General features: G+C 46.9%; 1 protein-coding gene across 3 annotated transcripts in view; it reads left to right on the top strand.

Annotated features, from left to right (window-relative positions):
- Positions 1–12,621, top strand: part of Tenm2 (teneurin transmembrane protein 2) — a 935,438-nt gene that overhangs the window by 872,040 nt on the left and 50,777 nt on the right. For all 3 annotated transcript variants that reach the window (XM_032911994.1, XM_032911993.1, XM_032911992.1), the window contains 4 exons: positions 1,043–1,304; positions 2,108–2,375; positions 5,616–5,759; positions 6,244–6,493. In XM_032911994.1, the coding sequence (XP_032767885.1) occupies positions 1,043–1,304; positions 2,108–2,375; positions 5,616–5,759; positions 6,244–6,493 (924 nt within the window). The remainder of the gene's footprint in view (positions 1–1,042; positions 1,305–2,107; positions 2,376–5,615; positions 5,760–6,243; positions 6,494–12,621) is intronic.

Below are 12,621 nucleotides of genomic sequence, written 5' to 3'. Positions count from 1 at the left end.
AACAGTTGCTCTCCGCCTGCTCTAATGTGTACCTTAATATTCCTGTGTAGCCTATGCATTCATTATTTATCACTAAGAACCACCGGACATGGAACCAAAGTAGTGTGAGACACAGGACGCATGCCTTTACGTTCAGGAGGCTCTCACTGAGATGTTACTGTGACACATGCAGTAGAGGTTCTGGAGCAAGCCTGGGCACGCATGAGAGTCCGGTAGAGTGTAGCTTAAAGTCGGGGTGTATCTCTCAGCAAACCCCCTCCCTTTCCATAAGATGAAGAAAGCCCCTTCTACGTTTGAGCCTATCAGATCTTTTTGTACCTATTAAATTCTCATACCATTCACCTATCAGGTGGGAATGACGGTATGGGGCAGGAGAGTGTAAAAGAGAAGACAAGGACAGAGCTGAGTATCTCCATCTAGCTCTTGAGGTACAAACAGGGATGTGGGTGAAGAAGCCCAGCCTACCTTTCTGAGAGCATAGTGGAGTTCCATTGGCAGCACGTATTCATGGGCCCTGCCTACATCCTGTGACTGTGACCCCACCAGTGCTGAACCCACCTCTCAGACCCAGTACTGAGTGCTTTATTCCAGATAGGGTAACATTTCCTTCAAAGTGCCAGATAGTGAGTCATTTAGGCTCTGCTGTCTGTTAGTCTTATGGCCATGACTCAGCTCAGTCAGGTCCTGGCAACAGGAGCATAGACATGGTGGGCACAATAGCAAATGGGTGCCGATCTCGCATAATTTACCAGTTGCCAAAACAGGTGGTAAACTGGATTTAGCTCAGCCCTAACCCCACCCCCACCCCTACTCCTCATCAGCCCAGTTCATTCTCTGTTACACTCTCCTGGTCAGTACCATCACTTTATGGTGAATGGTAGGTGGATTTGATAGGCTCAAAGAGAGTTGGTCACTTGCCTAGAGCCGTATAACCAGTAAGTTGCCGGCTAGCCCGTCCGCTTTGTCCCTCCAGCAGCTCTTAGGTAAGGAGGCTGAAGGTGAACCTACCCTGTTGTTAATGACCCTCTGGGCCTCTCTCCAGGTTTGACCTGATTGCCAATGGGGGTTCTGCCTTGACTCTTCACTTTGAGCGAGCCCCTTTCATGAGCCAGGAGCGCACAGTATGGCTGCCGTGGAACAGCTTCTATGCCATGGACACCCTGGTAATGAAGACGGAGGAGAACTCCATCCCCAGCTGTGACCTCAGTGGCTTTGTCCGGCCTGATCCGATCATCATCTCCTCTCCTCTGTCCACCTTCTTCAGCGCTTCCCCTGCGGCGAACCCCATTGTGCCTGAGACCCAGGTAGGGACAGGTCCCAGAGCACGGCAAATGTCCCAAACCGCACGTCCCGAACCAAACGTGACTGGCCAATTTTCTCCCTTCATTTCTGTCTCCCAAAAGGTGCTAGAAATGAATATGGAAGGGGAGAAACAAGATGTAGGATTTATAGCCACTGTAGGTGACTATTCGAGTCCCTCCCGGACGTCTGAAATGTTTGCAGATAGTCGCTCATGACTTTGGCAGCCACGAGAGCTTTTAATAAAATAAAAACACCGTACATATGTGCCGCCCACCTACAAATTGCTTTTTATTCCTGTTAGTCATGGAGATGCACGATAAGAGGCGCTCTAATGATCTACATCCGTGTTACAACAGAGGGCGTATTACATTACTGTCTCCCTGTTACGTTACGCCAATTGTCAGTGGAGGTTGCAGGTTCTTATAATTACAGCCTCTCGTGGCCTCCTCGCATGCAGCTAGCAATAAAGCCTGCTGTTCTTATTGACAACAGCGTGTGTGTGTGTGTGTGTGTGTGTGTGTGTGTGTGTGTGTGTGTGCGCAAACGTGTGTGAGAAACGCAACAGTGACCAAGAATAATTATTAATCCAAAAATCATAACCTCGGTCCCTTCACTCCATGGCGTAGGATGAAGTCTGGGTTGGTTTTCTTTTCTTCTCTCTCGGCCACAAGTAGCCGTTCGTGTGCCCACAAACAAGGTGATACTTCAGAGAGAGAGAGGCAGCTCACGGAAGCGCCGGCTTGCAAACAGCTTGCCTGCCGGGGCGTGTTAGACGTAGTAGATCAACCATGCATTTCCCCTCCAGGTTCTTCATGAGGAGATCGAGCTCCCCGGTACCAACGTGAAGCTCCGTTACCTCAGCTCCAGAACGGCAGGGTACAAGTCGCTGCTGAAGATCACCATGACCCAGTCCACGGTGCCCTTGAACCTCATCCGGGTTCACTTGATGGTTGCCGTGGAAGGGCACCTCTTCCAGAAGTCGTTCCAGGCTTCTCCCAACCTGGCCTACACCTTCATCTGGGACAAGACAGATGCTTATGGCCAAAGGGTTTATGGCCTATCGGACGCTGTTGGTACGTGTTGGTTTCAGTCCCTTTTCATTCATGGCTTTGGTTGTGTGCCTATATAGTCCAAGCACTCACTGTTCTAGTAAATTAAGACACAACCATCCATGAGGTAGACAAGATCTCTCTTCCAGGGGCCTTATGTTCCAGGAGAGGACTGAGGTAAGAAAGACCGACTAGATCAGGAAACAGGATAGTTTCCATGATATGCGCTAGTCATGAGGAAAATAAAAAAATAAATGGTGCATACTGAGAGAAGGGGCAGCTGTGCAGAAACAGTCCGGGGAAGCCACTTGGGGACGTGGTGTTTAATTGAAAGCTTGAGAAACCAACAGGAACCGTGTGAGAATCAGAAAAAGGGCGCACCAGAAGAGCCAGGGGAGGCAGTGGCTAGAATACGGTGGTCAACGTACATAAATGTTGAGAGGTGGGCAGGGGCTAGTTCATGATGCAGAGAGAGAGTGCTCGCAGACAGCAGCAAATGTACCCTGAGAGGAAGCCATTGGGGCTTGAGAAGATATGAGAGCTGCATTATTTGTTTCTAGGCATTGCCTTTTGGGGCTGTTTACCTCAGGAAAGGTGGACCCCAGAGGAAGGTCCTTCGGTTATGAGAGTAGGGTTTGTGAGTTGGTATCTGCCTAGCTTTTTCCTACTTGTAAAGAGCTGACTGGTGACTTGGAGCGAGCATTTTGTACTCTCTCCGTCACTGTTCCCCACGTGAACACAATAGCAAAAGCGTGCACGCAAAGCATGCACGTGCACACTCATGTATACACACAAACTCATAGATTTTTAAGTGCAAAAGTGATTTTAATTAATATCAAGTTCTACGTCTCTCTCTTTAAATTAATCCGACCTCTCGGTTTTACCTTATAATTTAATTGTTGAGGAAACCGGGTTGTTTGCCCATAGCATCTCTAGTCAAATCTGCTGGCTGCTTGTGTGCTGGTGGCTGGTTGTTTTGCTCCCTGCAGATGGATAGCTGCGTCTTGAGTCTTTCTCCGGCCCAGGTTTGGTGTTTGGTTTGGGAAGTACAACCTGAAGGGCGTTGTACCAGTCTACCAAGAGGAGCCTGGTGGGGGCGGTGTCTCTTCAGACTTTGGCGGGCATGATTGCTCAGTCTCTATCTATTTCAGGTCACCAAGGATTACAGAATGATATTTTCAGTCTGTCACTGAGTCTTCAACTATTAGCTGGAACACTTTCATACAGAGGTGGCTTCTCATTAACTACTTGGTTATTTGAGCTCCAGTTCACACAAGAAAGGACAAATACGTGATTCTCTCCCATATTTACTGGGTTTTTTTTTTTTTTCAGCATAATGAGTTGGCTTATCCTCCAAGGGTAGCAAATGAATGTTTTCTTAAATACCACTACAAACTCATATGCTGAAATATACCTAGTATATTTCAACCCATTGAAGTCATTAAGATTGTTAATGGTCAGAAAGTCCTGTCATTGGTCACTAAGAGTCTCTCTAAGCTGACTCCCAAATGCTTTGACATGACCCTCATAGATGGTGATTCCTTCTTTATTTGCTATCTAGTATCTTTATGTGACCTGATCTCATCATGGTCATTTCTTGCTCCCATATCTTCAATAAGCCCTGTTTCTTTACAGTTAGAAACAGTGTATCATAAGATAAAGAAAGATAAACAGTGTATCATAAGATAAAGAAAGAAAGATAAACATTGTGTCATAAGATGGACATCTGCAATCTCTGACTCCTGGGATAGTCATGGTTGGCAGTCTGAGAGGACAAGCCTTGCTGTGCACCGGGATGCATGTGTCACTTTGTTTGTTGTTGAGATAAAAATGTATCCTCCATTCATATCGACATTTGCATTTGCGTATCTCAGAATTTTTCAAAAGCTGCAGAGAATCCCCGAAGGTGACACACATAGTTAAGAGTTTAATGTACTAGGAACCGCTATATAACAATGCCTCAGATTTCCAGAGCAGCCTTCCAATTAAAGATGTTTGCTCTCATCTCTACCAGCACAACTCTCTGAGAAACTGAGCCCTTGCTTACCACATGAACACATAGCTAGAACCAAGGGTTGATGAACCTTTCTTTCCTCCTTCCATCTTCCATTTGTCCAAGTGACAAACGCAAGACTTTTACACACAAGGTTTTAGGGTCTGACACTCACTGAGTGTAACTAGCAAGGTATACTCTATGAGTTCTAGCCACACTTGGTATTTTCTAGAATTGGGAGTGCACAGTCATTCCCCACAATCCCTTTGGAGACCAGTCTCTGGATGCTCAGGTTCCTTGTATGGGATGGCATAGCATTTTGTATATAACCTTCATGCATCCTCCCATATTCTTTAAATCAACCCTGGACAAATTTTATAGATGGTCATGAACTACCATGTGGTTGCTGGGAATTGAACTCAGGACCTCTGGAAGAGCTGCCAGTGCTCTTAACCTCTAACCCAACTTTTCCAGCCTGTGATAATTTTTATAATGCATATTGAGTTTGGGTTTTGGTCTTGATATAAGTTTGGCTTTAGGATTTGTCAAGACTGTGTTTCTCTATGTAGCCCTGGCTTTCCTGGAACTTGATCTATAAACCAGGCTGGCCTCGAACCCAGAGATCCACCCTGCCTCTGCCTCCCAAGTGCTGGGATTAAAGGTGTGCACCACCACCACCCGGTTTTTAATGTCTAGTGCTTAGGAAATGATACCACAGGAAAACAATGCTTGGATATGTTCAGTCCAGATGCAATCCATATATTTCCCTAAATTTTTTCCATCTGTATGGCTTTGGTTGGATTCCTAGATACCGAACCTGCAGACACTGAAGACCAGGTAGTGCTAAGTACCTTTCCTTGCATACTGCCACCCCTATAATCTCCTTATCAAAGAGCAACTAGGCTTCCAAAGGCCTTTCTCCTAATAAGAGACAATATGAGACAAACTGCCTCCTACCCTTCCATCCATATCTAAGAAAACGTGTGCGGTATTAAGTTTGGAAATGACCCTTCTCCCGTGTCTCTGGGGTCATTTTGAAAGTCAAAGGGTCATCAGAAAAGCCTTCCCATGTCCCCTACATAAAGTTTCAAAGTCAAATTGAACTCAAAATCTGGATTCCATTGAATGGAATCCTAGGGACAAAGCTATCAGCCACCTCTTGAAATGTGGGGAACAGGCGTCACTGTTAACATGCGATTCTCTTTCTTGCTAAGGAGCTCTGGAGTAATCATTCATTCACCTCTTTTCCCCCCAAACCCTTTGTCTTACAGTGTCTGTTGGATTTGAATATGAGACCTGCCCCAGTCTCATCCTGTGGGAAAAAAGGACAGCCCTACTTCAAGGATTTGAGCTGGACCCTTCCAACCTTGGTGGCTGGTCCCTGGATAAGCACCACACCCTCAATGTGAAAAGTGGTACGTTAGGGACTAGGGAAGGTGCTTGGTGGGTGGCGTTCATCTGACATGCAGAGTCCTGGGTTCCAACCATGGCACAATGAAACATTCATGAATAAAGGGGATCCCTGCTTTAGACTCTCTAGCATTGATATTTAAACAGCAGCCCTTTTCTCCGGCATTTTTTTTTTTATTTTACCAAATACCTACCAGATTCATAGATTTCCCCATTTGACCCTTTAGAAATCAGTCTCAGTTTACCAGCCTCTTTGTACCTCGTTGGTTTGGGGGTTTGTTTTTGTTTTTCTCTTCTGTTACCTCTCCAGTTAGTATCCTATCCACATCACAGCTTCAGGAGTGGGTCTCCCATAGCTGTTCTCTCTACATTACAAGGACCTCCCAAAGGAGACGGTTGTTTCCTTTGCTCCCCATCACTTCCCACCCATTCTAGTCATCAGGCCAAGTGTTGTGTGACCCCCGCTCCCTGCCCTGCCTCCCTCTCCAGGAATACTACACAAAGGCACAGGGGAGAACCAGTTCCTGACCCAGCAGCCCGCCATCATCACCAGCATCATGGGTAACGGTCGCCGCAGAAGCATCTCCTGTCCCAGCTGCAATGGCCTCGCTGAAGGCAACAAACTGTTGGCCCCCGTGGCTCTGGCTGTGGGGATCGATGGGAGCCTCTTTGTCGGTGACTTCAATTATATCCGGCGCATCTTCCCTTCTCGAAACGTGACCAGTATCTTGGAGTTACGGTAAATGGCCACACCAGAAAACTTCTGTTCTCTAGATTCCCCCTGTTGCTCTCTGGTTTCTCTGGGCGAAAGATGGCTGAATTTGGGGTTCTCAGAGCGGGGAAAATGTTTTGATTATCTATTGAATACCATCCACGTACTTGGTGCAGTTTTTCAGCAACTTGGCCTCAAGCAAGGGTAGCAGATAGGCCTTCAGCCCAGAAAGTAGCCCAGTGTCTTTAGTTTTTAAAAGCTCAGTTGCAGCCTCAAACACACATCAAAGTGTGAAGACCACTAATGCTCCTTTCCTCGTTCTGAATGTCTCGCCAAGCCCCTCCGGGTGCTGCCCCTTAGTAAACCCACTGGTTCTATTTGTACTTTCTAGAATGAAATGTAGCACAACGGCACCTGGCCTAACTAGGTCATGTCTTACCATCCTGGGAGATTCCTCCTGGCCACTGCTTGCTACTAAGTCTGAAAACTAATATTCTCTCTGTGTTGGGCAAACAGAGGCGCCTAAATGCTCTTGAGAATGCCTTCCAGGGTGGGTTGTCTCCAGACCCTCAGCCAGAGGAGGATGTGTACAGGGAGGGAGAAAGATGCAAATGAGTAAACGAGGGGGAGGGGATTATTCAACAAATATCTGTCGAATGGACACTACGTCCCCATGTCATGTTGGTGATCCAATAGGAGGCTTCCAGTCGAATCATATGGAAAAGAGGGAAAAAGAATTTCAAATAGACATGAATGCTTTGAGGAAGATCCAACAGAGCAAGACATAGGGACCACGGTGAACGGGGCAATAAGAGGGCTTAAAAAAACCCACAAAATAAATTTGAGCTGGGCCCTGAATGGTGGTGGTGGCCTTAGCTATAGGACATTTGAGAGAAAGCATTCCAGGTACAGAAAAGATCTCTATCCCACCAGTAACCTGGCTAATTGAAAGAATCCATAGACTAGGGGCTGGTGAGCTCAGCAGAGCGTCAGGAGCCCAGAGAGGTAAGGAAGTGACCGACACTTAGATCAAGTGTCTGCTTGCACGTAGACAAGTGAAAATTGCATTTCTTTTGCAGTGGGCAGCCACCAGAGGTTGAAGCAGAGGGTAGAAGTAGCTGATGTATGATCTGACTGCCATTTTTCTCTGAGATGGTTCCAGCTAGCATGTGGGGAATGGAGTGTAAGAATGCTGGGGTGAAGGGGAGAAAACTCACAGGGAGGCTATGTCCGTGGTCCATGATTTGGGTCATGGTGACTGGACAGCTCTGAAGGGATATGGAAATGTCCCCGTGGAGATGTACCTCCCAGTTAAACCTGATGGGTGATATGTAAAGAACGAAGAAAGGGAAAGAGGGGAGGAAGAGAGAGGAGGGAGGAGAGAGAGAGCTCGCCCTATGATTTGGGCCTGGACCGCCCTGTCACTTGTGGTACTCAGCTACCTTGTGAAAGATGCAGAAGCCACAGGCTATGCTCACACTGAATGTGAAGGGTATGCCCAAACCACGGCAGACAGGAAGTTTATACCATGGCAGACAGGAAGTCCACACCATGCCAGACAGGAAGCCAAGCAGAACCACAGGAGGGGCCAGGGCAAGGTAGCCTTCAAGCACAGCCCCAGGAATCAACTTTCTCCAACTGGGGCCCCACCTGCCATGGTGCCACCACCACCCTGTGCCCTGTAGTCTATTCTGTTTTGTTTTGTTTTGTTTTGTTTTAAATCCATCAAATCTAGCAACTCATTAGGTCAGAATCCTTGTGACATAATCATCTCTGGGAACACCTTCATGACACATCGAGAGGAGTGCTTCGCTAATCTCTTAGGCACTTCTCAGTCCAATCAAGTTGGCAATCAGTGTCCTCACAGCCCCCGCTGAGAAAGACATTAGTGACCTGGCCACCAGCAGCTAAATATTCTCAGGAGTCAAAACTCTGCCAGGTACTGTAAGGTGTAAATATATACATATATATTTATGCATGTGTATACACACACACACACACACACACAAGGGGTATATTTATATACATACATACGTACATGTATGTATGCATGTATGTATGTAGGTATGGAATGGTGTGTGGAGACACAGCAGTTGCACCCAGAGATAAAGAGTGTTAGTGTTAGGCACTCATGTACCTCTGTGAGGACAGGAGAAATGAAACGTGGGCTCAAGAAATACCCTGCTGAGGGTAAGGGTGAGCACCTGGAGAAGAAAATGTACTTCACGCTGAGCTGAAGAGCTAAAGGAACCATTAGGGAAACAGAGCACGAGGCCGTGAAGGACAAGAGGCCAGAGGACCAGGTAGCTAAGCAAAGAGAGAGAGAGAGAGAGCAAGATGGAGACACAGCGAAGGGACTGTGGACTATTACAACAGTCCTTGCTCCAGACCTTCCCGGGGAAGTCTCCCTCCTGGGCCTGGTTTGCTGCTGTTGTTCCTGGTCTTTTTAGGCCAGGGAAGCCATCCCCTTAGGTGTGCTGTAGGCAGTGGGAGCTGTGGAGGAAGATGGTGGTTGCATTGTGCTTTCCAGGACTGGATTATTCAAAGGGCCACTTGTTACCCTCCATGTACCTCCCCCTCTGTCAGGGCTCTTCCTGCCCAAAGCAAATGGGACGTGACCTGTACATCCCACTTCCAAATCTTCATCCATATGGCTTTCTCAACTCAACATATCCATCCAACCTGGGCAACCTCTTCCTGTCTACCTATTGGTTCTGTTCTCATGGCCCCCTCTTCCTAGAAGAAACTTCTCCTCCCCCTGAAAAGTGTATCATTCTGGTTTTCCACTAGAGGGAACACTACTCGATACCTTGTCTGGTTGTCTCTGTGCAGAGCAGTGTCCAGCCAGACCTGGGTGTTCAAGATGGGTACTTGAATTCAAGAGCCAGTCATTACCTTAGTTGGACTTGGCTTTTTGATTCCGTATCTCTCAAACTGTAGAGACCTCAATACCCATGGTGAAAGTCTATGGCCCAATCAAAGGAAAACATAGCAAGCCTATGTGGTAGCATCGAGGCCAGCTTGAGGGCTCTCCTTCCCACTTTCCCTAGACAGCTGTGTGATTTTTTTTATCCGCCCCCCCCGCCCCCATTCTCTTTAACTGTCTTCAAACTCTGTCCTGGCTTTCATCAGCCAGGAACCCAGAGCCGATTAGAAGTTAAGCTTTTACAAGAACACTGACTTGATTCTTCCTTTCTTCCCACTACAAGCCTGAAAACAAAGGGTTGTCAATCCCCTCTCTTCAAAACAGTCACCGGCAGGGGGTGCGGGGGAGAGGGGAGAGGGAGGGAGAGACCTGTCTTGCCTGTGTGTGTCTATTCTCCTTTGTGGCTTGGCAGCTGAGTGATTCCTTTTTGGAGTCAGCACCTAACCCTACCTTACTCACCCACCCTGAATCAAGATGCTAGTGAAGTGATATCATGGTCCTCGCTGGGCCTTCCTCTGCATCTGCCTATACAAAGCATGCAAGCCAGAGGGCTCCTGCACTCCCAAAACTTCTAATGCTGGAGAGAACAGTGTTATCACCTGAGCCTTTTGACTTAGAGCATTTTCAACACCCACTTCCCTGGATACCCCTAATATCCCACCTTTAGGAGAGGTTTTTCCTTCCTGTAATTATCACCCCCTCTCTCTACCTGGTTCATGGAAAACCTAAACGGAGTAAATTCCTCAACCACTGACATCTTAGGGTGAATTTCTCTCAAAGACAAATCCTTCGCTCGCCACTTTGTGAATACCTAGAACTAGACGACACAGTGTGGCAAGCAACACTGGGACAGCATCTCTCTAAAGTCTCTTGGTATGACTTCTTTTAACCGTTACCGACTACACCTCCTCTACTGTTTGGAATTATTTTCCACTTTCCACATAAAAGTGATGATGTTTCCTGGGTGGGGATGACCCTCCGTGCAGACATTTTTCCCATGCTTTTGGGTGGACCCTCCTCAGAATCGTACTAGGGCAGAATTGTCCAGCTAAGACGTTTCAGTGCTGGAAGAGGCAGAGATTTGGACAAAAGTGGGAACCTGTGGGAAGAGGGAGCGGCAAAAGCAATAGACATTGGAAGTCAGAATCTCCAGAGACAAGCTTGACCCAAGAGTTAAGCAAGGGTCATCCCACTGAGTATGAGGGTGGACATTGTGATGGCAGCCACAGGAGGTGGCAGCCCCCCTCCTGTCAGCCGTGAAGATGAGAGTGTCAGGAAAGGAACAAAGCCCCCAAGAGAGCAGTGAGCACCCTGTCTCCAAACAATTCCGGCTAACCCCCTGGCTCTGTCTCCACAAAGCCCTTTGATCAAGGACAGATCTAGGCTCACGGGGCTGAAAGCTAATGCCACCGTTTTAGGAGTTCCCTCTCAGAAAGGAGATAAGCAAATTATGAATTGAAAATGAAGTGACTTCGGGTAAGGTGTGGATTAAAGGGCCTGCCCCACAAGACCAACGGCCTGAGTTTCACTGCACAGAACCCACAGTGGAAGGATAGCCTCTACTCCAAGAGTCGTCCATTCCCCCCTTTACACAAGCATTCCGTGACATGTGCGTGCCTGCACTCACACACATTATACACACAAGACACACATCATGTGTACACACACACACACAATACTAATGATGGTAACTAAATAATAAATTTAATTAAGAGAGAGTCTCCCACTCTACTTACTACCCTGACTACCCTAGATCTCATCCGGACTTGGAAGCTCAGGAAGGTCAGGCATAGTTAGTACTTGGACAAGAGGAAATGAAAAAAATTAAACAGTGTGATAGATTGATATTTTTCCACACCCTTTTGATTATCTTTGGGTACTTTTGTTGTTGTTTTTCATTTGTTTTGTCTGGGGATTTTTGTTGTTGTTTGGGGTTTTGTTTTATTTATTTTTTTTTGTTTTTTTGTTTTTTGGGGTTTTTTTGAAATAGCATCTTATAGCCCAGACTGCCCTTGAACTTGCTGCTGTTTAGACAAAGATGGCCACGAACGCCTGATCCTTCAGTCTCTACCTCCCTAGGGCCACCACACCCAGCTCTTTGATTATTTTTTTTTTAAGGAGACAAGTTACCTTCTGATTTTGTTATCTATAGAAAGAACAGACGTGATACGTCTTTCCTCCCGTATAACTGATCAAAATTGGTTTCAGGTTATTGATAAAGTAGAAAACTTGCTTCCATGTGCATGTTGGTAACATGTAAGTTGTGAGAAGTATTCAACTTAGAGGAACCTCTATCAAGTTTCCTTTGTGGTATTTCTGGGCCTTTCACAGTTTCTTGTACTGCTCTTTGAACTGGTGCTCATTAATCACTTTGTCACCAATGTACATAAAAACCATGAAGGATGAATTCTGCAGTGGCTCTCACATGCCCTACAAAGATGCTACATGAATCAACACGGTAGGGCAGAAGCGTTCCCAAAAGCCATTCTTACGACAGAATGGCTTGCAATAACTTAGCTAGATGCCGAAGGTACTACACACCACCTAAGCACATCCCTCTAAAATTCAACTAAATGTATCCCGAATTAATGTCCCTGTGCTTAGAGCAGCAGCGATAAAACTATGTCCAACCCAAATGCACTCTACTTGAAGGGGAAAAGAGAGGACACAGCGTGTGCAGGAATGGAAAGGCTCACGGTGATCTCAGCTGCCTATAGCTTCAGTCTTCTGAGCAGAACATGGGGGGGACGCAGCTCGCTCATGACAAAGGGAGGTAACCTCATTCCATGCTCCCTGCACTCAAAGACCTATTTTCCCAGCCCTTATTCTTTCTGAAGTATCAGCAATGCAGAAATGTTTGAGACTTACCCTGTTCTCAAAGGAATGGAAAAAACAAGCACGAGTGCGCACGCGCGCGCGCACACACACACACACACACACACACACACACACACACACACACACACACACCATAAGACAGGGTGACGACAGCTCTGGGTGATGAGCTGAGGAGGCTGGGATAGACCCCGGAGCCTTCTGGGAAAGACCCCGGAGCCTTCTGGGAAAGACCCCGGAGCCTTCGCAGAGGACTGTTGAGACTTTGCAGTGTGAAGTGCTAATCCATCTCAGCTTCTTTAATTTGAGACACAACTTTTCCCTCAAAGGATGTGCCCGAAGGGTCTGTGTGGTTAAGGGTGTGCACACTAAGTCTAAGATGCCCTCTGAAGTA

The sequence above is a fragment of the Rattus rattus genome, chromosome 9, assembly GCF_011064425.1.
Source record: "Rattus rattus isolate New Zealand chromosome 9, Rrattus_CSIRO_v1, whole genome shotgun sequence".
Classification (NCBI taxonomy): Eukaryota; Metazoa; Chordata; class Mammalia; order Rodentia; family Muridae; genus Rattus; species Rattus rattus.
Note: the sequence above shows the minus strand (reverse complement) of the source record. Positions and strands in the feature narration are given on the sequence as shown.